The sequence below is a fragment of the Thalassophryne amazonica genome, chromosome 19, assembly GCF_902500255.1.
Source record: "Thalassophryne amazonica chromosome 19, fThaAma1.1, whole genome shotgun sequence".
NCBI classification, from domain to species: Eukaryota; Metazoa; Chordata; class Actinopteri; order Batrachoidiformes; family Batrachoididae; genus Thalassophryne; species Thalassophryne amazonica.
This window is the reverse complement of record NC_047121.1, coordinates 64,961,157-64,984,508: the sequence shown is the minus strand read 5'-3', so window position 1 is coordinate 64,984,508 and position 23,352 is coordinate 64,961,157. Positions and strand designations below refer to the sequence as shown.

Below are 23,352 nucleotides of genomic sequence, written 5' to 3'. Positions count from 1 at the left end.
ATTGAAAAATTGAAAAATTTTTAACTGATAATGAGATAAATTGTTAAAAATTTACTTAACTTATGGCATATTGAAATTTTGAGGAATCACCTCAATTTTGAGGTATTAAATTGAAAATTTTACTTGTAAAGTTACGGTTAAGGTAAAATGTTGATTTACATAATCATAACTGTGAAAATAAAGTTGAAATTAAGGCTTTAATTCATAATGAGATAAACAGTTGAAACAATTAAGATAAATAGTGAAGATTTCAACCTTACCATATTAGTTAAAAACTTTAATTTTAACTAATTATCTAAATTTTGAGCTACTAAGTGGAACATATAACTAAAACAGTAACTGTGGGATATTAAGCAAAATGTTGACTTTACAGTCATAATTGTGAAATAAAAAATGAAAATAAAACACTGTAACTCATAAAGATTAACAGTTTAATTTTTCACTTACTAGGCACTTATGTGATAATTTGTCCAGATTTGAACTTTTAAAATCATACTTGTGAAAGACATTTAAATTTGACTGACTGCCTCAATTTTGAGCAATGAAGTTGAAACGACAGAAAGTTAAACTTTTGACATTTTATCTCATTTCACCTTTGTGTAGAATTGGTTTCTTCATATTGTTTCATAACTTTCACCTTTGTTAACCCCTGCAGAAATACACGGCATACTTTTTAATCTTAACAAGAATGCACTAAATTATCTCTTCTTTTATTCACATTTTCAATGCAGCAGGTAAATTTGTTATTCAAATTAAAATGATTTACAGCAAGCTGATGCAAAAAATCCTGTAGGGTGTGTTTTTTGTTTGTTTTTTTTAATTAACATTTTTTAAAACAGATTTACATTTGCATTCCTGCTGCAAGATGATGCAATGGGAGAAAACATTTCAGAAATGTCTGGTAAGATTTGATTTTAAAACTGAAAGGGATTGCAAAAGTTAACATGCAGCATGTTAAATTAAAAACCATGTTCCTGCGTATGTTCAGTGCTATATTTCGGTGGAAGGTGCCATTCTTTGGCATGACACAGCACATTTCAAACACCATGTTCAGCAGGCAACCTTTGGTATCTTGTTTCAAGCTTACCGAAACCATAAAGCATGAGATAGGGCACCAGCTTTGTAATCTAGTTTGTGCAATATATTATTAATATGCTGCAATGTTAGCCTCAGGAATGCCATGTTTGTGGGTGTCCTACCCCAAAAAGTCTATTGAAGAGACCCAAACCTTGTCATTACAATTCCAATGATAATGACAGCTTTGAAAAACTCAGGGTTATTTCAGTTTTTCTCTCCTCACTGTCATAGTAATTACCTTTAAATTTAGTGCTCAAGCTCTGTTCACGATGCCAGAGCAGTGAATGACCCTATAAGATCTAGTTTACAGTAGCCACACCCAACACGCTGCGCGCCTACGTCTTTGTCTGACGGGTAACCTAGGCTGGCGAAGTTCTCTGGTTTGTGCAGAAAGCAGAACAAGATGATGGCAAGCATTCAGTGGGTTTGAGCACGAATTACGCCCAGCACTAACTTTACACTGTTTCTTTTGGATGTTCTTCACTGAAGATGTAATCCAAAACCATGTACTTAGATCCAAGTGGTTTTCCCATAACTCTTGCACAAGTAAATAAATAAATAAAATAAAACACCCATGGGGACAAGAACAACTTGTACAATACCGTTTTTGGGATTCAAATACATCTCATGTCATCATGTGGGAGGAGATTCGTGTGGAAACAGAACCCGTTAGATAGAACTCAGACCGTGAAGGTTGTAATTACAAGCCAAGGGACAAAGATGGCCATTCCGTGTCACTCCAGAGTCAAAGTGTTGAGTGGAACAGGAATTAACACTGCAACAGTGTCAACTCCCTGTTTCAGAGCTAATTTGTCATATATAGAATCAAATGTAACAATTTACAATAAGGATAGATCATGAATGAACTAAACATCAATTACTTAACAGTAATTAGCAAATTTACTAAGGGCATTCATGTTAGCTAACGTATTAATTTTTACATTTTAATTTATGAAGGTATTTACTGAACACAAATTACTATGAAACACATTTAAGGCTTAATTAATGCGTATTACTGCATCAACTAACACACCTTTAGTAAATTATTACTAAACACAGTCTTATTACTCCATTAACTAATATCAATTATTATACCCTCATTATAAAGTGTTACCAGATAAATAACTTGCCAGGCAAAGTATTACATCTACAAATACAAATGCTGGTGGAAGCAGGTTCATTTTCATTGAGTCACAAGCTTCTTTAGACACATAACCACAAATACATCACGTAATGTCATGTTAACAAGATGGCTGCCAGCTAGCACACATCAAATACTTATTAGTACTGAATTTAGGCCCCTGTCCTAAAATATATGCAAAAATAGATATGCACATATATTCCATAGAACGCCCAACACTTTGGTATTAACCCACTGTTGTGTTTTTAACCTTCCCATAATGGCAAAGCTAAGTTAGTAGAAACTAGAGCACTGCAGTCGTACAGCGCAAACCTCCGCCAACACTAGCGTCCAATTTTTACCTTTGGAAAAATTTTTCAAAGGTCAAAGTCCTGTAGAAGTGGCTTTTCATAACCTAAAATATAATACAAAATATAGCTCAAAAGGGCTTTTCAATGTTAAAATCAAATATCCGCTAAATCCTCAATACGGATTCAAATGTGGATCAAACTTATACTCTTCCTTGAGAGTGCCAGTTTGCACCTCATTGTCACAAATGAGAGTGATTGGGACACTTCTGATTGAGATATAATGCAAAATATACATCAAATGGGCTTTTCAATGTTAAATTAAAATGTCCACAAAATTGACAATCCAGATCAGATTCAGATCAAACATTGTCAGGTGATAGTGAGTGCCAGTCTGCACCTCACTTTCAAATATGCGAGTGATTTGGGCACGTTTGATTAAGATATAATGTAAAATATACATTACATGGGGGATTTAATGTTAAATTTAAATGGTCACAAAATCTGTAATCTGGATCAGATCTGGAACAAACTTTGTCAGTCAATAAAAGATACCATCCTACATAACACTCTCAAATATGAAATTCTGTGTTTTTTTTGACAGTTAGGAATTTTTGAAAATTTGTTCAATGCTAAAGGATAGAGCCCGACCGATATATCAGCTGGCCGATATAAGCCCTTTTCAAAGTAATCACTATTGCCGAAATTTTGCCGATAGAATGCCGGTAATTTGTCATAAACAGAACAGTTACTGAAATAATGTTTGTGTCGGCAATGTAAAATGTCCTTGCATCATTTGTCCAGTAGATGGAGCTCTGACTCCATTCAACTGAGAGCTGCTTACACCCCTGCTTAAATGTGTTCATCACCGGCCCCCGTAGTTCGCCATCACACCGCACTGATCAGCTGACAAAAGCATACATGTAAGTTTATAAGGATGTTGTTTGTAATAACTTTGCGATTACATTCACCCCACATTTCTCCCATTTCAGTTCAACTCAGTTTCATTCAGATTACATTCAGATTCACTGGTCATCCAGAAGGGTTCTGGGAATTACTGCCATTCGCCATTAACCCTCTGGGGTTCACCGACTGGGACTAAGCTTTACTAAATTGTAAATAACTTTTTAATGATATGAGATAGAGACTTACTTTTTATTTTTTTGCTGAAAAGTTAACTCCGCTGAGTTTCGATCCACTTTTGGCCATCTTGGTACTCCTCATAGAAGATGTGTGATGACGTACGCAATGTGAGTGTCCAATCGGAATTGGTTCTCCGTCACATGGTTTTCCAAAATCCAATCGTAGGGCAGATTTACCTCACGTAATATGGCAAAGATCATTTTCAGGAGTGATATCTTACTAGTTGGCCTGTTTGAATAGCCCCCTAACTGCTCCAATTGCATATTTTGAACTTGAAAATTCTTCTCTGTTATAAAGTTAATCAATATGAGGACAAAGCTTCAGCTTTTAGCTCATGCCTTTTTTGTTAAGTGTTCAAAAAAGAACATTTTATTCATTTAAAAATAATAATAATAATATCGGCTGATTTATCGGCTATCGGCAAATCAGCCGAATTATCGATTATCTGCATTTTTTTCATCCAAATATCATTATCGGCATTGGCCTCAAAAAATCCATATTGGTCGGGCTCTACTAAAGGACACAGTTTTTTTCAATTTTCCAAGATTTTTCCTGACTTTGACCTATGGCCTTGAAAACTGGAATCAGTTCTTGCCCATCAGGATATGAATCCTCTGTAAAAAATTTCATCACCATATATGAAAAATTGTGGGTTACAGGCTGTTCACAAACACAAACAGGGGTGAAAACAACCTCCTCTCAACTTTGCTGGCAGAGGTAATCACAAGTATTACTAAATCATGCTAATATTAGCACATAAGCAATGGAGTAGTAGCCCCAGACCGAGGTAATCCTTGAACTGAGGTAGACCCGGGTCAGGTTCACACCTTGGGCCGAGTTCACACTGGACCAAGTTCTGTTGTATTCAGAGGAGGTACCATCATGGTGCAAATATAATAGAGTGAAATTTTGTATCTTACAATTTATTACCATTTTTAACATGGTTATAAAAATAAATTTAAATAATTTATAACAACAACTTATAATAACTCCCAATTCTTTTTACCCAAATTGAATAAATTACCCAGTTTAGCAGCTTTAGATTTAGTGCAATTCCTCATGCAACAAGACTACATAAAAGCCTGAACCCGTCATCAAGTGTACAATGAGTTGGTTCTTGTAGCAGAGAAACTTGACCTGAGCTACAGCCTCACCATGGCAATGACACCAAACAAAAGCTTCAGGGCCGAATACGAAGACACAGCTAACAGGAAGAGACTATCGAGTTAAACTTCTTTAATCACTTTCTTTTTTCCCATTTTAGCTCCACCAACGTGATGCCCAAGAAGAAAGTTTCAAAGGTAAAGAAGGGGAAAGCCGGGTAAGTTGACAAACTAACTCAACATTTGTGTAATTAATTGTACGCTTTATGTTAATCAATACAATAAGAACAGAAACTGAGAAGTCAAAATGGTAAACAAGTTTCTAAAAGGTTCCCGAGTACAGCTGCACATCTGTGTACAAAATGTATTACATCACTCCTGATCTTTCACTAAAATCATTTTAAATGTGTAATATGGAACACAGAGTATAAGCTTCCATTATCAAATGAGGTTTTTTTTCCAAAATTAATAAATGATGTTATCAATTGTAGCCATTAACTGATTTCATAAAATGTCAGAGCACATTGCAAATATACCAAAAACAGATTAACGCTTTCTAAAGTAGCATGTAATTTTTTTCCAACCAAACCAAATATTAAAACCAAATGATTCAACTTACAATCTATGAAAAAAAAGAAGTGCTTAAATATTCGGAGCCATTGCAATACAGAGAATTTTAGCTTGTTTCTACGGTTAATTTATTAATGTAAATTTATATGTATATTTTAATTGTAGGTAACACCAAGGCAAAAGTAACATATAATCCTGGTAAAAAATTATTGATACTTATATATGCAGAATTTAAAATGTTTGTAAATAAATACAAATTAATCAGTTTTGTTTAATCAGAATATGTAAAAAATAAAGAGAAAAATTATTGAACAACAAAAATGCTTTCATATTGTGTAATTTAAAACAAAAATAGACATTACAGTAATTGTTGATCAATGTACTACAAACCATCACTTTTAGACAAATAGGGGCAAGAATATATCATCATTTCCAAGTCACTGAATATGTTTGGGACTTACCGTGGTAAAGTTAGACCTTATCCGTGTGAAGATGCATGAGATATGGGGAAGGTGCATGTTAAAGAATCTACGTGCACAAACTACGCAAGTCATGCAGACAGCACATAGAAGTTGTTCACACTATGTTCTTGTGTTTCCATAAGATAATGTGCCCACAATGATCAATATGTCTCTCATACAAAAAACACTACACTGTTCTCAAAAGATCATTTGCACAAATGCGCGTAGACACACTTTGTTGCACCAAGGATAAGACCACCTACTGTATATTAACATGAAATATTATGCATCCTGTATGTTTTGCTGCAGAAAATTAAAGAATGAAGGCAAACAAGAGTCAAAAGCAACCAAAGGGTTGGACATTGAAAAGGCCAAGGTCAACGCGGCTATCTGGCAGGTCAAGTTACAGGTTACCGAGCAGTCGCTTCTGCAGTATCGGGAGACTTGCCACAAGTTGGCAGGAGCGAAGGAAGACCTCACCAATCAACTGTACCGCGTAGAGAAGGACGCCATCGACATGATCACCTTCTTCCAAAACCAGGACGCTCAGAAGGAAGAGAAGGTGGGGGAGCAGATGCATGTGAACGAGCAAAGCAGCTCAGGTGAACAGAATTTAACGCAACCGTCCTTCATTTCTAACAGATCAGTGTGCTGCAGGAGAGCCTCAGAAACCAGAAGGTGCTTGCACAGGAAGAACAAAAGAGACTGGTAAGGTCATTAAACAGAGAGCCACAAGAAACGATCTACAGTGTCAAAAAAAGAAACGTCATGCCAAGAAGTTGCTTGTGTGGCATAATCTGACGCTACTGCTGTCATTTACTGGGCCTAAAGTGTAGCTTAAACCTGTAGCATCCTAAAAATGTGCTGGGCTCTGTGTAATTATGCTGACGGTTATGAGAGAACAAGAAGCAAACAGAAGAGACTGTAAAACAAGAAAACAAACCCCACATTCAGACTTACATGGTCTAATGTAAGTCTGAAGTTGCAAAAAAACAAATACATCACGTGTCACACTTCCATACTCCAACATCACTTTACATTACGTTAGCTGCATGAAAAGTACCTACAGTAGTGTTCAGAATAATAGTAGTGCTATGTGACTAAAAAGATTAATCCAGGTTTTGAGTATATTTCTTATTGTTACATGGGAAACAAGGTACCAGTAGATTCAGTAGATTCTCACAAATCCAACAAGATCAAGCATTCATGATATACACACTCTTAAGGCTATGAAACTGGGCTATTAGTAAAAAAGTAGAAAAGGGGGTGTTCACAATAATAGTAGTGTGACATTCAGTCAGTGAGTTCGTCAATTTTGTGGAACAAACAGGTGTGAATCAGGTGTCCCCTACTTAAGGATGAAGCCAGCACCTGTTGAACACGCTTTTCTCTTTGAAAGCCTGAGGAAAATGGGACGTTCAAGACATTGTTCAGAAGAACAGCGTAGTTTGATTAAAAAGTCTGGAGTTACCTGTAAGTGCTGTGACAGTTAGAAGACGCCTGTGTGAAGCTAATTTATTTGCAAGAATCCCCTGCAAAGTCCCTCTGTTAAATAAAAGACATGCAGAAGAGGCTACAATTTGCCAAAGAACACATCAACTGGCCTAAAGAGAAATGGAGGAATATTTTGTGGACTGATGAGAGTAAAACTGTTCTTTTTGGGTCCAAGGGCCGCAGACAGTTTGTGAGACGACCCCCAAACTCTGAATTCAAGCCACAGTTCACAGTGAAGACAGTGAAGCATGGTGGTGCAAGCATCATGATATGGGCATGTTTCTCCTACTATGGTGTTGGGCCTATATATCGCATACCAGGTATCATGGATCAGTTTGGATATGTCAAAATACTTGAAGAGGTCATGTTGCCTTATGCTGAAGAGGACATGCCCTTGAAATGGGTGTTTCAACAAGACAGTGACCTCAAGCACACTTAAACGAGCAAAATCTTGGTTCCAAACCAACAAAATTAATGCCTCGCAGATGTGAAGAAATCATGAAAAACTGTGGTTATACAACTAAATACTAGTTTAGTGATTCACAGGATTGCTAAAAACGCAGTTTGAACATACTAGTTTTGAGTTTGTAGCATCAACAGCAGATGCTACTATTATTGTGAACACCCCCTTTTCTACTTTTTTTTTTTTTTTTTTTTTTTACTAATAGCCCAATTTCATAGCCTTAAGAGTGTGCATATCATGAATGCTTGGTCTTGTTGGATTTGTGAGAATCTACTGAATCTACTGGTACCTTGTTTCCCATGTAACAATAAGAAATATACTCAAAACCTGGATTAATCTTTTTAGTCACATAGCACTACTATTATTCTGAACACTACTGTATTTTATCCTCACTACCCTCTCGTGCTTCTGATTGAACTATCAAAGTGACATCATATTTAAGTAGCTTAACACAACGTGCAAACAGCTGTTTTTCATCTTCTACCACTCTTACTTCATGCTGGTTAAATGGACCCAATAAGTTTCTGACGAGTAAAACGAGTCAGTCTGGAGCAACTTGAAACAAGCTGATGTGCCTCATTCTAAAGATGTGACTTCAAAGCATTTTGCTCACAGCCTTTTTGTCATTTTAAGGAAAAAAAAAAGGTCTGTCTTGAAATATGACTATTTGAATGACTTCATAAACGTCAAAGAGAATGAACTCTTTGGTTTTAGTCAAAAATCGTAGTGCAGTTTTAGGGAGATTTCCGATACCTGAAATTGGGTGTAAATGGTGGTAAAAGTAACACTGTAGAACACTGTCAGCAATCTTGAAAGTGTTAATCATGTTTAAATAAATTTGTGACGGGATAAATTGTAATCCACAAAATGTGAATAATTGAACTTAATTGAGTTTGGGGGCAGCACAGTGGCTTAGTGGTTAGCACTATTGTCTCACAGCAGGAAGGCCACAGGATCGATTCCCACCTGTGCGCTTTCTGTGTGGAGTTACCATGTTCTCCCAGTGTTTGGTGGGTTCTCTATGGGTGCTCCGGCTTCCTCCCACATCCAAAGACACGCAGGTTAGGTGGAATGAAAACTTTAAATTGTCCATAGGTGTGCGTGCAGGTGTGAATGTGTTTGTTTGTGTATATGTGGCCCTGCGACAGACTGGCGTCCTGTCTGAAGTGTACCCCTCCTCATGCCCTATGACTGCTGAGATAGGCTCCAGCCTCCCTGTGACCCTTAATTGGAGTAAGCGGCTTAAGATGCGTGAGTCAGTGACTTCAGAGGTAATCTTGTGTAAAAGTACATGAAAGTGGACAAGCAGGTACAATATGCAGTAACTGGGACGCACCGTTCTCCGAGCAGAAACCTTCCAATCCCCCTCCCACAACATAAAAGGCATGCTGCACTCTTCACTGGAAGACAGTTTTGAGATGTTAGAGAGTTTTTTGGGAAAGTGTGGGAAACACACCAGGAAATGCACAAAAACAATTGTGTAATAGAAATCGTGTGAATTTGCCCTATTGACGTTTCAAATCCCGCAAAACTTTGAAGTCGCCACACTGCGAGATCTCAGTAGCACTGAGAACTGCACTGAGACGCTCTGATCGGGCTGCACTTTAACCGCTGCACACGGACAACACCATTAACATTGCAACATAAAACTATTTTTATATTGTGCCTAAAACTCTCGTGAATTTATTCTCTGGGTTTATAGACGTTGTTATTGTGTTTATTTTATGTAAACATGCGAGAATCACAGGCTGTCTCTCCGTTATTTTCAATGGGAGCTGCTGTGAGCTACAATTGCTTCCTGATCATGTCGTTCTGGGGGAAAGTGAAGTTTGCTCTTTAACATCTTGATTATTGTTCTTTGCAACACTGTTTGTCCTCTTTGTTCCAGACTAATATATGTGTCTGAAATTCGGTTTGCATTTATTAAATTCCACGCAGATTAAACGTAGCAGACACGGATCATTTGTTATAATTGTTTTAGCAAGTTTTCAGGGTATCATGCAGCAGTCTCTTATTAATGTGACGAAAAGCATAAAAAAATGACATTTTTGTAGTATAATATTCATTTACAATTGTCATCATGTGGATTCTCTATGTTGTTTGACTGCAGCGACTCTCTGGCGCGCAAGGGATTATGGGATACGTCAATAGGGCGAATGTAAGCAGATATAAAATAGTAGGTAACACAAATTTTGCCTATTATTTAAAATATATGTATCAATTAGGCACATATTTCCTTAATTTTGAAATCAGGATGGAAATTAGGGCCAAAAATCGGCAATGGGAAAAAACCCTTTTGATATGATGAAATTCAAGTATCACTCCAGTCAGCATGTGCTTTATGGACTATGGGAACACTGATGTTGCTTTCCTCAAAATGTCATTTAAGGAATTAAGAGGTTCAGGGCACCTTGTTGTAAGTCATCATGTCCTTGTAGCCACATCCATAGAAAAAAGTCCAACACAATGTCTCTTGGTCTTGTACCTTTTCACAGATTTCATTTGAACGTTTAATGGATAGAATATGAAGTCAAAGCAAAGGGTAGAAGAGTCTGTTGTTCTGCCACCTCCAGTCTTTTGCAGAGAATACCTGATGTTATCTTCTGAATGTTGGCTCCAGCACACATTGCAGGTCAAACTGCACCTTGAAATCTGAGGTTCCTCCAAGTCAAGAAAGACTTGCCAAGTAAAGGAGTTTAAATATCTTGCACCCCTGCCCCCAAACCCCACATATAAGGATGAAAAGGAGTGATATCCACTGATGGCTTGGGTCGGCATCCACATTCATGCCACTGTTGCTTTGAATGTCATAGTGAAGAAACAGTTGAACCAGAAGATGAAGCCCTCAGCTTGCATCATGATCCACTTTCTAGCCCTCCCTGAATGTCAAGACCTTTTGTGATTTAAAGAAAGAATGTTGATGAAAATAAATTCTGACACATAGGTGGAAAGGCTCACTATTAGGACAGGATGAGGAGCTCCAACATCCTAAAGGAGTCCTGCTGCTCCTTCACACTGAAAAGAGCCAGTTAAGGGGGTTTGGGCATTAGATTGAGAACCCTCCTGAAGTCCTCTGAGCAAATAGGAGTAGAACCCAAAAACCAAGAACATACATGTCCCATCTGAGCTAGAGACACCTTGGAGGACCAGCAAGATACGAGTGGTGAGGAGGACCTCTCAGTGTCCTTATGTCCCGGCCCTGGATACGTGGTGGAAAACAAGATGGACCGAACTTTCTAAATGCTGCTGCTGCAAAGCATGAGAGTAGTAGATGCATGCACTGCACATAACTTCACTCCAGTAGGACAGAGAAATAGGTTTTCTAAAAAGCCAACCATCTGACAGATCTGGGAGGGGACGCACTGAAAATTGCATGTACTGCAAACCAAACTGTGCACACAGTGCAGATTGCTGCATTCATACTTGATGAACATGCAGAGTTATCTGAAGAACAATGATTAGGCTTAACGTTGCAATCAGGCGGTTGATAACCTTTAATTTTGCTGTCATGGACATGTTTGTGGGTGAGTGTTTTGCTAGTCTCATGATTTTGGTCACATTTTTGCTCAGAAATCCCCGTCCACAGTAGCAGCTTGAGCTATTTATCTCGACTGATCTCTGCTGAGGTTTGCCTGTGGATGTCCCATGTGAATTTCTGCACAAAAACCTTCCGCAATGACTCAATCTGGTTTCATTTCCTAGAAGGTTTGAATATACGAGGCAGCGCGCCGAACACGTTTTAAAACAGAAAAGTGATTTACGTGTCTAATCTTGTGATCGGTTCCAACAGGTTGAAGCTTACACACTCCAAATCAACGAGATGAAGGAATTATTCCAAATGAGGTCCAGTGATTTCAACATGATCCAGGATGAGCTGAAGAAAATTAAAGAGTTTCAGAAGAAGAAGGTCCAAATGGAGCAGGAGCTTATCGACGTGAGAAAGAAAACATTCTCAACACGAGTGTTTGTTCACTACTTAGAACGTTAAGAAGCTCACAATCAAAATAATGTGTATTTTGTAGATGAAAACCAACATGGATTCTGCTGACAAGGAGCACAGGGAAACCTGCAACGCTATGGAGTATAGATTCTTCAAAGAAAAGGTAAAGTCCAAAAGGCTTAAGCAGAAGAGTCCTTAGAGTGCATACCACTGTTCAGATTGAAATGTGTGTTGTGGTCAGATGAATCAGTTTTCCAGATCTTATTTGGGAAGAAATGGAGGCCATGTGCTCTGGATCAAAGACAAAAAGCACCATATAGACTATTATTAGAAACAAGTCCAGAAGCCTGGGTCTGTCATGGTATGGGGTTGTGTCAGTGCCCTACACGTCTGCGATGGCAGTATTAACGCTGAGAAGTATACACACACACACACACACACACTCATCTTCAACCGCTTAGTCCAATTAAGGCTCACTGGGGGGGCTGGAGCCAATTTTAGCAGTCATAGAGTGCAAGGCGGGGTACACCCTGGACAGGACGCCAGTTCAGACAAACACATTCACACCCACACGCACACCTATGAACAATTTAATGTTTCCAGTCCACCTAACCTGCGTGTCATGTCACGTCTTTGGATGTGGGAGGAAGCCGGAGCACCCGGAGGAAACCCACGCAAACATGGGGAGAACTCGCAAACTCCACACAGAAGGGTCACAGGTGGGAATCGAACCCATGACCTTCTCACTGTGAGGCAACAGTGCTAACCACTAAGCCACTGTGTTGCCCTCCGAGAAGGACACTGAGATTCAATTCAATTTATTTTATATAGATAGCTTTGGAATGGAGCTTTGGATGCTTTGGAAAGCTCAGAATGAGGAAGTCAAGTGTTGTAAAAACGTTTATAAGTTCAAAAAGATGTATAAAGATAAAATTATGAGGGAATACATGATTACACTGTACATGAAATATGATTATGATTATTAGTATTTAGGTTATAAGTGACAATGTTACAAGATTTATCTTCTTTTGTTCCTTGTTCGTGGAAATTATTTATTTTTTTTTTTCATGAATAAAGATCGATTGATTGATAGCGGCAAATTACAACAAAGCTGCCTCAAAGCGCTTCACATGAGTAAGGTATAACCTTACTAACACAATACAAAAAACATGGCTGCAGAAGAAGAGGGTACGGATAATGGATTGCCCTGCCTGCATTGGAGAAATGCGAACCGAAATAAATAAATACATAAATTAAAAATTCATTCAGCAATGATATTGAGAATAATACTGTGAGTGGATTATTAATCAATGACATTAGTGATCATCTACCAGTTTTCATCGTTTATAATAGAAACCATTGGCGGAATCAGCCAGAGGAGAAAATAAAATACAGGCGAGTGCGGACAGAGGAAAACATGAACACACTAAAGAAGGATTTACAGGAGCAAAACTGGGAAAAGGTATACAGTGAAAGTGATGTTGATAGTGCATATGAAACTTTTTTACAAATATTTACATCATTATATGATAAAAATTGTCCAATTAAACAAGATTACAGAAAACAAAAAATCCAAGCTCGACCATGGATGACGAAAGGGTTACGAAATGCATGTAATAAGAAAAATACACTGTATAGAGAATTCATAAAACTAAAGACTAAAGAGGCAGAAAATAGATATAAGAAATACAAAAATAGATTAACTAATATTATACGGCTATGTAGGAAGGAATATTATAGTAACACATTATATAATAACAAAAACAATATTAAAGGAATATGGGATATATTAAATAGCATTATCAAAAATGGTAATAAAAAACAGAGTTACCCTCAGTATTTCATTGATAATAATGTCAAGAAGGAAAATAAGGATGAGGTAGTCAACGGTTTTAATAATTTTTTTGTAAATATTGGACCAAGCTTGGCAGAAAAAATTCCCGATTCCCAACCTGAGGATTGGGATAATAATCTCATAGAAAGAAATCCCTGTTCAATGTTCCTCACAGCAGTGGATGGAAATGAAATTATAGACATTGTGAATAATTGTAAATATAAAACATCTACCGATTTAAATGAAATTGATATGGTGGTGGTAAAACAGGTCATTGAATGGATTGTAGAACCATTAACATACATCTGTAACTTATCATTTCAAACCGGTAAATTTCCCAATCAAATGAAAATAGCTAAGGTTGTGCCGCTGTATAAGACTGGGGATAGACACCACTTCACAAATTATAGACCTGTTTCTTTGCTTCCACAATTTTCCAAATTATTAGAAAAGTTATTCAATAATAGATTAGACAAATTCATAAATAAACATAAATTACTTACTGATAGTCAATATGGATTCAGAGCACATAGTTCAACATCACTTGCATTAATAGAATCAGTTGAGGAGATTACAAATGCCATAGACCACAAATTACATTCAGTTGGAATATTTATAGACCTTAAAAAGGCTTTTGATACAATTAATCATGACATATTAATCAATAAACTTGAACAGTATGGGATTAGGGGGTTGGTGTTGCACTGGGTGAGAAGCTACTTAAGTAACAGAAAACAGTTTGTGAAGTTGGGGGAATATACATCATCATGCTTGGACAATGCTTGTGGCGTCCCACAGGGGTCAGTATTGGGTCCAAAACTGTTTCTAATTTATATAAATGATATTGTCAATGTTTCCAAAATATTAAAATTAGTATTATTTGCAGATGACACAAGCATTTTTTGTTCAGGGGGGGATTTGCAGGAGTTACTGAGGAGGATCAGTATAGAAATGGGAAAATTGAAAATATGGTTTGACAGAAATAAATTATCATTAAACTTAAGTAAAACAAAATACATGTTATTTGGCTATTGTAATACAGACATACAGGTTCAGTTACAAGTCGAGGGGGTAGATATTGAAAGGGTACATGGAAATAAGTTTCTGGGGGTGATAATAGATGATAAGATAAACTGGAAGACTCATATAAAACATATACAAAGTAAACTGTCAAGAAGCATTTCAGTTCTAAACAAAGCGAAACATATTCTGGACCACAACTCACTCCGCATTCTTTACTGCTCACTGGTTTTACCATATTTACAGTACTGTGCAGAGGTATGGGGTAATACTTATAAAGGTACAACACAATCAGAAATGCAGAAAAGAGCTATAAGAATGATTCATAATACTGGCTATAGAGATCATACAAATCCACTATTTTTACAATCCAAATTCTTAAAATTCACAGACTTGGTTCATTTTCAAACAGTACAAATTGTGTATAAAGCAATAAACAATTTACTTCCAGCAAATATTAAAAATATGTTTTTTAACACATCAGGGGATTACAGTCTGAGGGGGAAATTTAATTTAAAGCATCAGTGGGCACGAACAACATTAAAAGGTTTCTGTATTTCTGTCTGTGGGGTGAGGATGTGGAACAGATTGGGAGTGGGGCTCAAGCAATGTCCAAGCATGAACCAGTTCAAACAGCGGTACAAAAATATGGTTTTTTCTGGGTATAGGGAGGAGGAAGGGTAATGAGGGTTAGGGTGTTTTTGTTTTTTGCTTCGGCTTGTAAATATATAGTATTTTGTATGTAAGTAGGTATGTGTAGGTGTATATTTATGTTTGTGTATATATATGTGTATATATGTATATGTGTATGTATGTTGATGTGTATATGTATGTGTGTGTATATATATGTATATATGTATATATTGATATCGGTTTAGGTGTGTAGGAATTTATGTGTATATGTGGCAAAGGGTATTACTGGTTGTGGGGAAGAAGGGGTAGGGATAAATAAGCTGATGCTTCACCCTACCCCTTTTCGGACATGTTGGGTACACAGTAGGAACTTTTTTGTTGTTGTCTTTACTGATCTATCTTGTAATTGTTGTTGTATCAAATGTTCGAAATAAACAGTTTTCATTCATTCATTCATTCATTCAAAAAAAAAAAAAAAATGCAACACCCTATACTGCTGCACACCTTAAGATGGAAAAATGTCACTTATATCCTCAACACCAAAATATCTTTAAAGTGCTATGAGAAGGGAATGGCAGCATTACAAAGTGGTAAATGCTTCAAACGCAGGATTGGATGTATTACAAAATAAAATGAAGTTGGTAAACCCCCCGCCACCCCCCCAAATCACATAAAAGTCTAAGTAAGTGATGATTTGGGGGCAGTTTTTTTGCATCCTTCAGACTGTGCCAACATTTTCTTACCTGGAGTTGTACATACGAGTACAGTAGTAGTTATTCCAGTCAGTTGACATAAGTGGTTAAAAAAAAAAAAAAAGACGAAACAACTTAAAAATTTTTTTTTTTTTTTTGTTTTTTAGTATGACTGCTAAAACTCAAAAGGTTTGTTGAAAACTGGCGTGGCATACATAATAAATCATTATTACCCAGTATTGAAGCAGTTTTGTGAATTGCCCTGCAGGCTCGTCTGGAGAAGGAAACGGAGCAAAGGATGGAGCTGGAGGTGGAGAAGGCCCACAAAGAAGCCATTCTGTGAGCTTGTCTCTGCTTTCTCATTATGGTCTCATTTTATTTTTAAACAGGACCCGAAGGTGTGGATTTATACAGGAATTAGAAAACTACAAATGTTCTCTTCTGACCACACTGGCTTACCGTTCAAGACGGCGTACATCGTGTAAGCCAGTGGGTGCCAAATTGTGGTTTGGGGCTCCCTGGGACATACAGAGCCATTCCAGGGGTGAGCACCAAAAACAAACAAAAAATGTAGCCGAATTCAAATGATGTAATCGGTAATCATAAATTTAACAAAAAATAAACACGGATCTTAATGTGGAAGTCAAGTAAGTCATTTTTTAAAGCCCTCAGTAAGTCTGCAATGCATCAAAGAATTTTGAGAGAGTCATATAAAGGCTCACAATAGTCATTCATTATTTTCTGACACTTATTCAGCTCTGGGTGCGGTGGCAGTAGACCAAGCAGCTCAGACCACACTTCCCTATCCTCTACCAAGTCCTCAAACTTTTCTAGGAAGAGCCTGAATTGTTCCCAAACCATCTGGGAAATATAATCCCACCAGTGTGTCCTGGGTCTTCCCCGGGGCCTCCTCCCAGTTGGACATGCCTGGAAAACCTCCATTAAGAGATGACCAGGGGGCATCTTCACCAGATGCCAGAATCACCTCAGTTGGGTTCTTTCGATGCAAAGCAGCAGCGGCTCTACTCAGAGTCCTTCACAAGTAGTTGAGCCCTCTCACCCTGTCCCTAATTGTAAGCCCAGATACCTGACAGAGGAATCTCATTTCTACCGCTTGTATCCATGACTGTACTCTTTTGGTTATTATCCAAACTTTATGACGATAGGTGAATTATAGGAACATAAATCAACTGGTAAATTGACAGTCTCGCCTTCTGGCTTAGATCTTTCTTCATGAATGTCCAGTGCAGTCACAATATATATAAAAATTATTTTTCCATTGCATTCATAAAATTTAGAAAGTATTTAACCATTCTTTTGGTATGACCTAGAAGTAATTCCTATATATGCACTGAGGCCCACTGGTTATCCCTGCAATTCCTAGTGTGAAGTGGATGAAAATCTCTGCCTCCCACTGGACAGGACACCAGTCCATTGCAGATTAATGCACACACAAAGAAAAACCACTGATACCAGCTATTCCACTGTCGCACAATCAATCAATCAATCAATCAATTTTATTTATATAGCGCCAAATCACAACAAACAGTTGCCCCAAGGCGCTTTATATTGTAAGGCAAGTCCATACAATAATTACGTAAAAACCCCAACGGTCAAAACGACCCCCTGTGAGCAAGCACTTGGCGACAGTGGGAAGGAAAAACTCCCTTTTAACAGGAAGAAACCTCCAGCAGAACCAGGCTCAGGGAGGGGCAGTCTTCTGCTGGGACTGGTTGGGGCTGAGGGAGAGAATCAGGAAAAAGACATGCTGTGGAAGAGAGCAGAGATCAATCACCAATGATTAAAAGCAGAGTGGTGCATACAGAGCAAAAAGAGGTGAATAAAAAGAGACACTGGGTGCATCACTGGGTGCATTCCCCACTCGACGATACACTCGCCGAGGATCAAACTCTGGTTATTGGCGACTCTGTTTTGAGAAATGTGAAGTTAGCGACACCAGCAACCATTGTCAATTGTCTTCCGGGGGCCAGAGCAGGCGACATCGAAGGACATTTGAAATTGCTGGCTAAGGCTAAGCGTAAATTTGGTAAGATTGTAATTCACGTCGGCAGTAATGACACTCGGTTACGTCAATCGGAGGTCACTAAAATTAACATTGAATCGGTGTGTAACTTTGCAAAAACAATGTCGGACTCTGTTGTTTTCTCTGGGCCCCTCCCCAATCAGACCGGGAGTGACATGTTTAGCCGCATGTTCTCCTTGAATTGCTGGCTGTCTGAGTGGTGTCCAAAAAATGAGGTGGGCTTCATTGATAATTGGCAAAGCTTCTGGGGAAAACCTGGTCTTGTTAGGAGAGACGGCATCCATCCCACTTTAGAGGGAGCAGCTCTCATTTCTAGAAATCTGGCCAATTTTTTGGGATCCTCCAAACTGTGACTGTCTAGCGTTGGGACCAGGAGGCAGAGCTGTGGTCTTATACACCTCTCTGCAGCTTCTCTCCCCCTGCCATCCCCCTATTACCCCATCCCCGTAGAGACGGTGCCTGCTCCCAGACCACCAATAACTAGCAAAAATCTATTTAAGCATAAAAATTCAAAAAGAAAAAATAATATAGCACCTTCAATTGCACCACAGACTAAAACAGTTAAATGTGGTCTATTAAACATTAGGTCTCTCTCTTCTAAGTCCCTGTTAGTAAATGATATAATAATTGATCAACGTATTGATTTATTCTGCCTAACAGAAACTTGGTTACAGCAGGATGAATATGTTAGTTTAAATGAGTCAACACCCCCGAGTCACACTAACTGTCAGAATGCTCGTAGCACGGGCCGGGGCGGAGGATTAGCAGCAATCTTCCATTCCAGCTTATTAATTAATCAAAAACCTAGACAGAGCTTTAATTCATTTGAAAGCTTGTCTCTTAGTCTTGTCCATCCAAATTGGAAGTCCCAAAAACCAGTTTTATTTGTTATTATCTATCGTCCACCTGGTCGTTACTGTGAGTTTCTCTGTGAATTTTCAGACCTTTTGTCTGACTTAGTGCTTAGCTCAGATAAGATAATTATAGTGGGCGATTTTAACATCCACACAGATGCTGAGAATGACAGCCTCAACACTGCATTTAATCTATTATTAGACTCTATCGGCTTTGCTCAAAAAGTAAATGAGTCCACCCACCACTTTAATCATATTTTAGATCTTGTTCTGACTTATGGTATGGAAATAGAAGACTTAACAGTATTCCCTGAAAACTCCCTTTTGTCTGATCATTTTTTAATAACATTTACATTTACCCTGATGGACTACCCTGCAGTGGGGAATAAGTTTCATTACACTAGAAGTCTTTCAGAAAGCGCTGTAACTAGGTTTAAGGATATGATTCCTTCTTTATGTTCTCTAATGTCATATACCAACACAGAGCAGAGTAGCTACCTAAACTCTGTAAGGGAGATAGAGTATCTTGTCAATAGTTTTACATCCTCATTGAAGACAACTTTGGATGCTGTAGCTCCTCTGAAAAAGAGAGCTTTAAATCAGAAGTGTCTGACTCCGTGGTATAACTCACAAACTCGTAGCTTAAAGCAGATAACCCGTAAGTTGGAGAGGAAATGGTGTCTCACTAATTTAGAAGATCTTCACTTAGCCTGGAAAAAGAGTTTGTTGCTCTATAAGAAAGCCCTCCGTAAAGCTAGGACATCTTTCTACTCATCACTAATTGAAGAAAATAAGAACCCCAGGTTTCTTTTCAGCACTGTAGCCAGGCTGACAAAGAGTCAGAGCTCTATTGAGCTGAGTATTCCATTAACTTTAACTAGTAATGACTTCATGACTTTCTTTGCTAACAAAATTTTGACTATTAGAGAAAAAATTACTCATAACCATCCCAAAGATGTATCGTTATCTTTGGCTGCTTTCAGTGATGCCGGTATTTGGTTAGACTCTTTCTCTCCGATTGTTCTGTCTGAGTTATTTTCATTAGTTACTTCATCCAAACCATCAACATGCTTATTAGACCCCATTCCTGCCAGGCTGCTCAAGGAAGTCCTACCATTATTTAATGCTTCAATCTTAAATATGATCAATCTATCTTTGTTAGTTGGCTATGTACCACAGGCCTTTAAGGTGGCAGTAATTAAACCATTACTTAAAAAGCCATCACTTGACCCAGCTATCTTAGCTAATTATAGGCCAATCTCCAACCTTCCTTTTCTCTCAAAGATTCTTGAGAGGGTAGTTGTAAAACAGCTAACTGATCACCTGCAGAGGAATGGTCTATTTGAAGAGTTTCAGTCAGGTTTTAGAATTCATCATAGTACAGAAACAGCATTAGTGAAGGTTACAAATGATCTTCTTATGGCTTCGGACAGTGGACTTATCTCTGTGCTTGTTCTGTTGGACCTCAGTGCTGCTTTTGATACTGTTGACCATAAAATTTTATTACAGAGATTAGAGCATGTCATAGGTATTAAAGGCAACTTTCCTTTTCGCTAAGGCTTATAGTTAGGGCTGGATCGGGTGACCCTGGACCATCCCTTGGTTATGTTGCTTTAGACGTAGACTGTGTTTCATAATTATTGTATGGCCTTGCCTTGCAATGTGGAGCGCCTTGGGGCAACTGTTTGTTGTGATTTGGCGCTATACAAGAAAAAAGTTGATTGATTGATTGATTGATCATGGGAACTCCCCAGCAGTCTAAGTCTATAGCAGCATAACTAAGGGATGGTTCAGGGTCACCTGATCCAGCCCTAACTATAAGCTTTAGCAAAAAGGAAAGTTTTAAGCCTAATCTTAAAAGTAGAGAGGGTGTCTGTCTCCCTGATCTGAATTGGGAGCTGGTTCCACAGGAGAGGATATATGGTCTTTTGTGTACGTACTTGATATTTCTAGGGGTCTTTAATCTAAACCCAACAAAACACCCTTGTTTCACGTGAGTCGATGATAGGATTAGTGATCGAGTTAGGGTTGAAAGCTCTTGGCTCATCTTTAAAAATCAAAGATTACAGACGCAGTTTAAGTTGTTCAACTACAAACTGAGAGGGAAACCCAACTGTGTGCTACACTCGGCATAATCCCATCATTATTATAACGTCCCAAAAGGCAAGAAAGAATTATGTTTAATCATGGTGCATTCAATGTCCTGTTGTAAATGTAAAATAAAATCAGAATATCATCTCAGATGTGTACGGATTTGCTTGTTTTACATTTAAAACTGCAGAAAATTAGACGATGCCTCACTGTCCATCTTCAAGGAGAACGTCCGCCTCAAGGAAGCACTGAAGTATCACATGAAGGAGACAGAAGTCCTGCAGAAAAGGGCGGAGGCGCTGGCAGAGGAAAACTCTTCCCTGGCACTGAATAAGGTGTGTTTGACGAACATGATTCATGTGAAGTATTTCACTTTTATTACAACCCTTGTTGAGCCTTCCGCCTAAATTTCCAGAGCACTTTTGACACAATGGTAAGGAAGAATGCAGCTCAGATGAAAACCAAAAATGAGGAACTATCCAACCTGAAGGCCAAGGTGGCTACTCTGGAGCAGGACCTCGAGCTGAAGGGGACAGAGTTTGAGCGAGAGAAGGAGAAGAACCTGGCCAGTGCCAAAGCTAGTCAAGCGGAGCTGGAAAAGCTACAGAAAGCGGTTGCTGTCCGGGAGAAAGAACTGAGGAGCATCAAGCAGCTCGTGAGCAGCGTTGCAAAGCAGCGCACCGAACTCGAGGAGTTCTTCCATGAAGCGCTGGCTCAGGTGAAGCAGGAGATCACGACCAGGAGGCTCCAGTACAGAAAAGAGGACCAACAGGCTTATCGCTGGAGGATGAGAGAGGCCACGGCAGGAAAACTCAAGTTCCCACTGATCCGGACGTTCCATAAAAGCCCACACAGTACCAACTCGGTCTACTTGGACATGGAGGTAGCAGAGATCTGGTAAGTCCTTTCACATGTGCATCAGATCCTGCGGCTCAAACCATAAGCCTTAAATGACCTTACTGGTAGAGGTTCTGGTTCATTTTGGTCACTTGTTTTCTATTAGGACACATGGACCAGGCAGCAAAGTTGAAATCTCAGACCTCACTTGGGAGCATAAGGAACAGGTTCTCAGGCTTCTCTTTGCAAAAATGAATGGACAGAGACCAAGGTACAATCAGCCTCACTAAAATCTCTGCTCCCTCACATGGCATGGCCTTTGTTTCACTGCTCAGAGAGTTCATAACGTCCTGTTGGAATCCTTCAAAATTAAAGCGAAACTTCTGGATCAATTAAGTCCAAAAGAACAAAGCGCAGTGACACCAAGCGCTGCTTCAGCCTGAACTTCTGGTGATTCCTCCCTCTTTTTAATGCTTTAAACAGCCATTCTGTCAGCAGAAGAGGATACCATAAAACATCAGTTAGACTTCAACCAATTTTCTTTTCCATCCAGCTGCTTAAAAAGAATGAAGAAAGAGTCTGGGCACAATAGTAAAAATAGGCCCAGCCACAGAGTCGTGTGCTTGGAAACAAACATCTGGTCACGTCGATTTGCTTTCAGCCTTTTGGCCTCTCTTCACGTGCACAGGGTTTATTTTGTTCTTTGAACGCTTGTGGTCAGAGTGCAGCTGGTAACATGATTTTCAGAAAGGAGTGTCTGCAGGGGATCTGGATGTATGGGGGCATGCCAAGCGAGCAGACATATATTCATGCTAACGCTGGTCTGGCACCTAGTCTAACTGAAAAGTACAGAACGTTTTGCCTATCACGGAATCCGTTTTAAGCATTTAAGTCCACGTGCATTGTGCTGACCCAGAGTAACCTTTCTCTTTGACCATCCACGGGCCTGGATTTTCAGGCTAGTGCAATACTATGTAACTGCAACTTTATTTTCCTGTAGGAAAGCGAGCCAACGTTTGGCTTTTCGTGCCTCCTCGGAGAAGAGCAACCTCCCTGTACGAGACGCCACTGGGTAAGGAATGCAAGCGAACACAAATTTTTCACTTGTCCTTGCAATTACCAAGGCTGTGCAGATTTATTGCGGTCATATTCCGTGTTTATCTAGAAAGGCTGTGAGAACATGACGGCCAACATGTCATTTAACAGACAGTTGCATAATGATGGCTGTCTTTTAGACTTAAAGAGGAGTCCTCCCCGGTAATCTTCATCACCCAGGCATCCAAGTCTGCCGTGCCCTCGAAATCAAACAGCCTGCCTGATACGCACTCCGCATGACCTCGACAGTGCACCGTCGCACAGTGTGCAGTCTGCCATTGCTCTGCAAACCTCCTACAGAATGTCAATCATGTGTAAACCCCTGTTAAAGTGTTTGGTTTTGCCCAAGTACCCATCATTCTGACAAGTACCTTTGTGATGATACTTTACCATAAAATCTGTGAGTTGTATTAATTACTGGAACACAGTAAATCATGTTGATGTTAAATGTCGGAATGGCTGGGTGATAAACAAAGCACCAGTGTTAATGAAGCCCTGCACCCTCCACAATATAAAGGTACAACTAAATATACATACATCTGTGATTTTTTTTTTATGCTGTATGACATCATT

At 38.8% G+C, this 23,352-nt stretch overlaps 1 protein-coding gene across 3 annotated transcripts in view; it reads left to right on the top strand.

Moving 5' to 3' along the window:
- The window catches only part of LOC117500741 (basal body-orientation factor 1-like), a 30,102-nt gene extending 6,958 nt beyond the window's left edge, over window positions 1-23,144 (top strand). The window contains exons 2-12 of one of the 3 annotated variants that reach the window (XM_034159506.1): window positions 4,913-4,969; window positions 6,092-6,344; window positions 6,425-6,490; window positions 11,530-11,673; window positions 11,762-11,842; window positions 16,127-16,197; window positions 21,038-21,182; window positions 21,263-21,744; window positions 21,851-21,955; window positions 22,685-22,756; window positions 22,920-23,144. In XM_034159506.1, coding sequence (XP_034015397.1) covers window positions 4,913-4,969; window positions 6,092-6,344; window positions 6,425-6,490; window positions 11,530-11,673; window positions 11,762-11,842; window positions 16,127-16,197; window positions 21,038-21,182; window positions 21,263-21,744; window positions 21,851-21,955; window positions 22,685-22,756; window positions 22,920-23,019 — 1,576 coding nt within the window. In that variant the 3' untranslated portion in view covers window positions 23,020-23,144. Of the gene's footprint in view, window positions 1-4,912; window positions 4,970-6,091; window positions 6,345-6,424; window positions 6,491-11,529; window positions 11,674-11,761; window positions 11,843-16,126; window positions 16,198-21,037; window positions 21,183-21,262; window positions 21,745-21,850; window positions 21,956-22,684; window positions 22,757-22,853 lie in introns of all 3 variants that reach the window. The other 2 variants (XM_034159507.1, XM_034159508.1) reach the window with 2 other exon arrangements.
- Window positions 23,145-23,352: the final 208 nt, after the last annotated feature.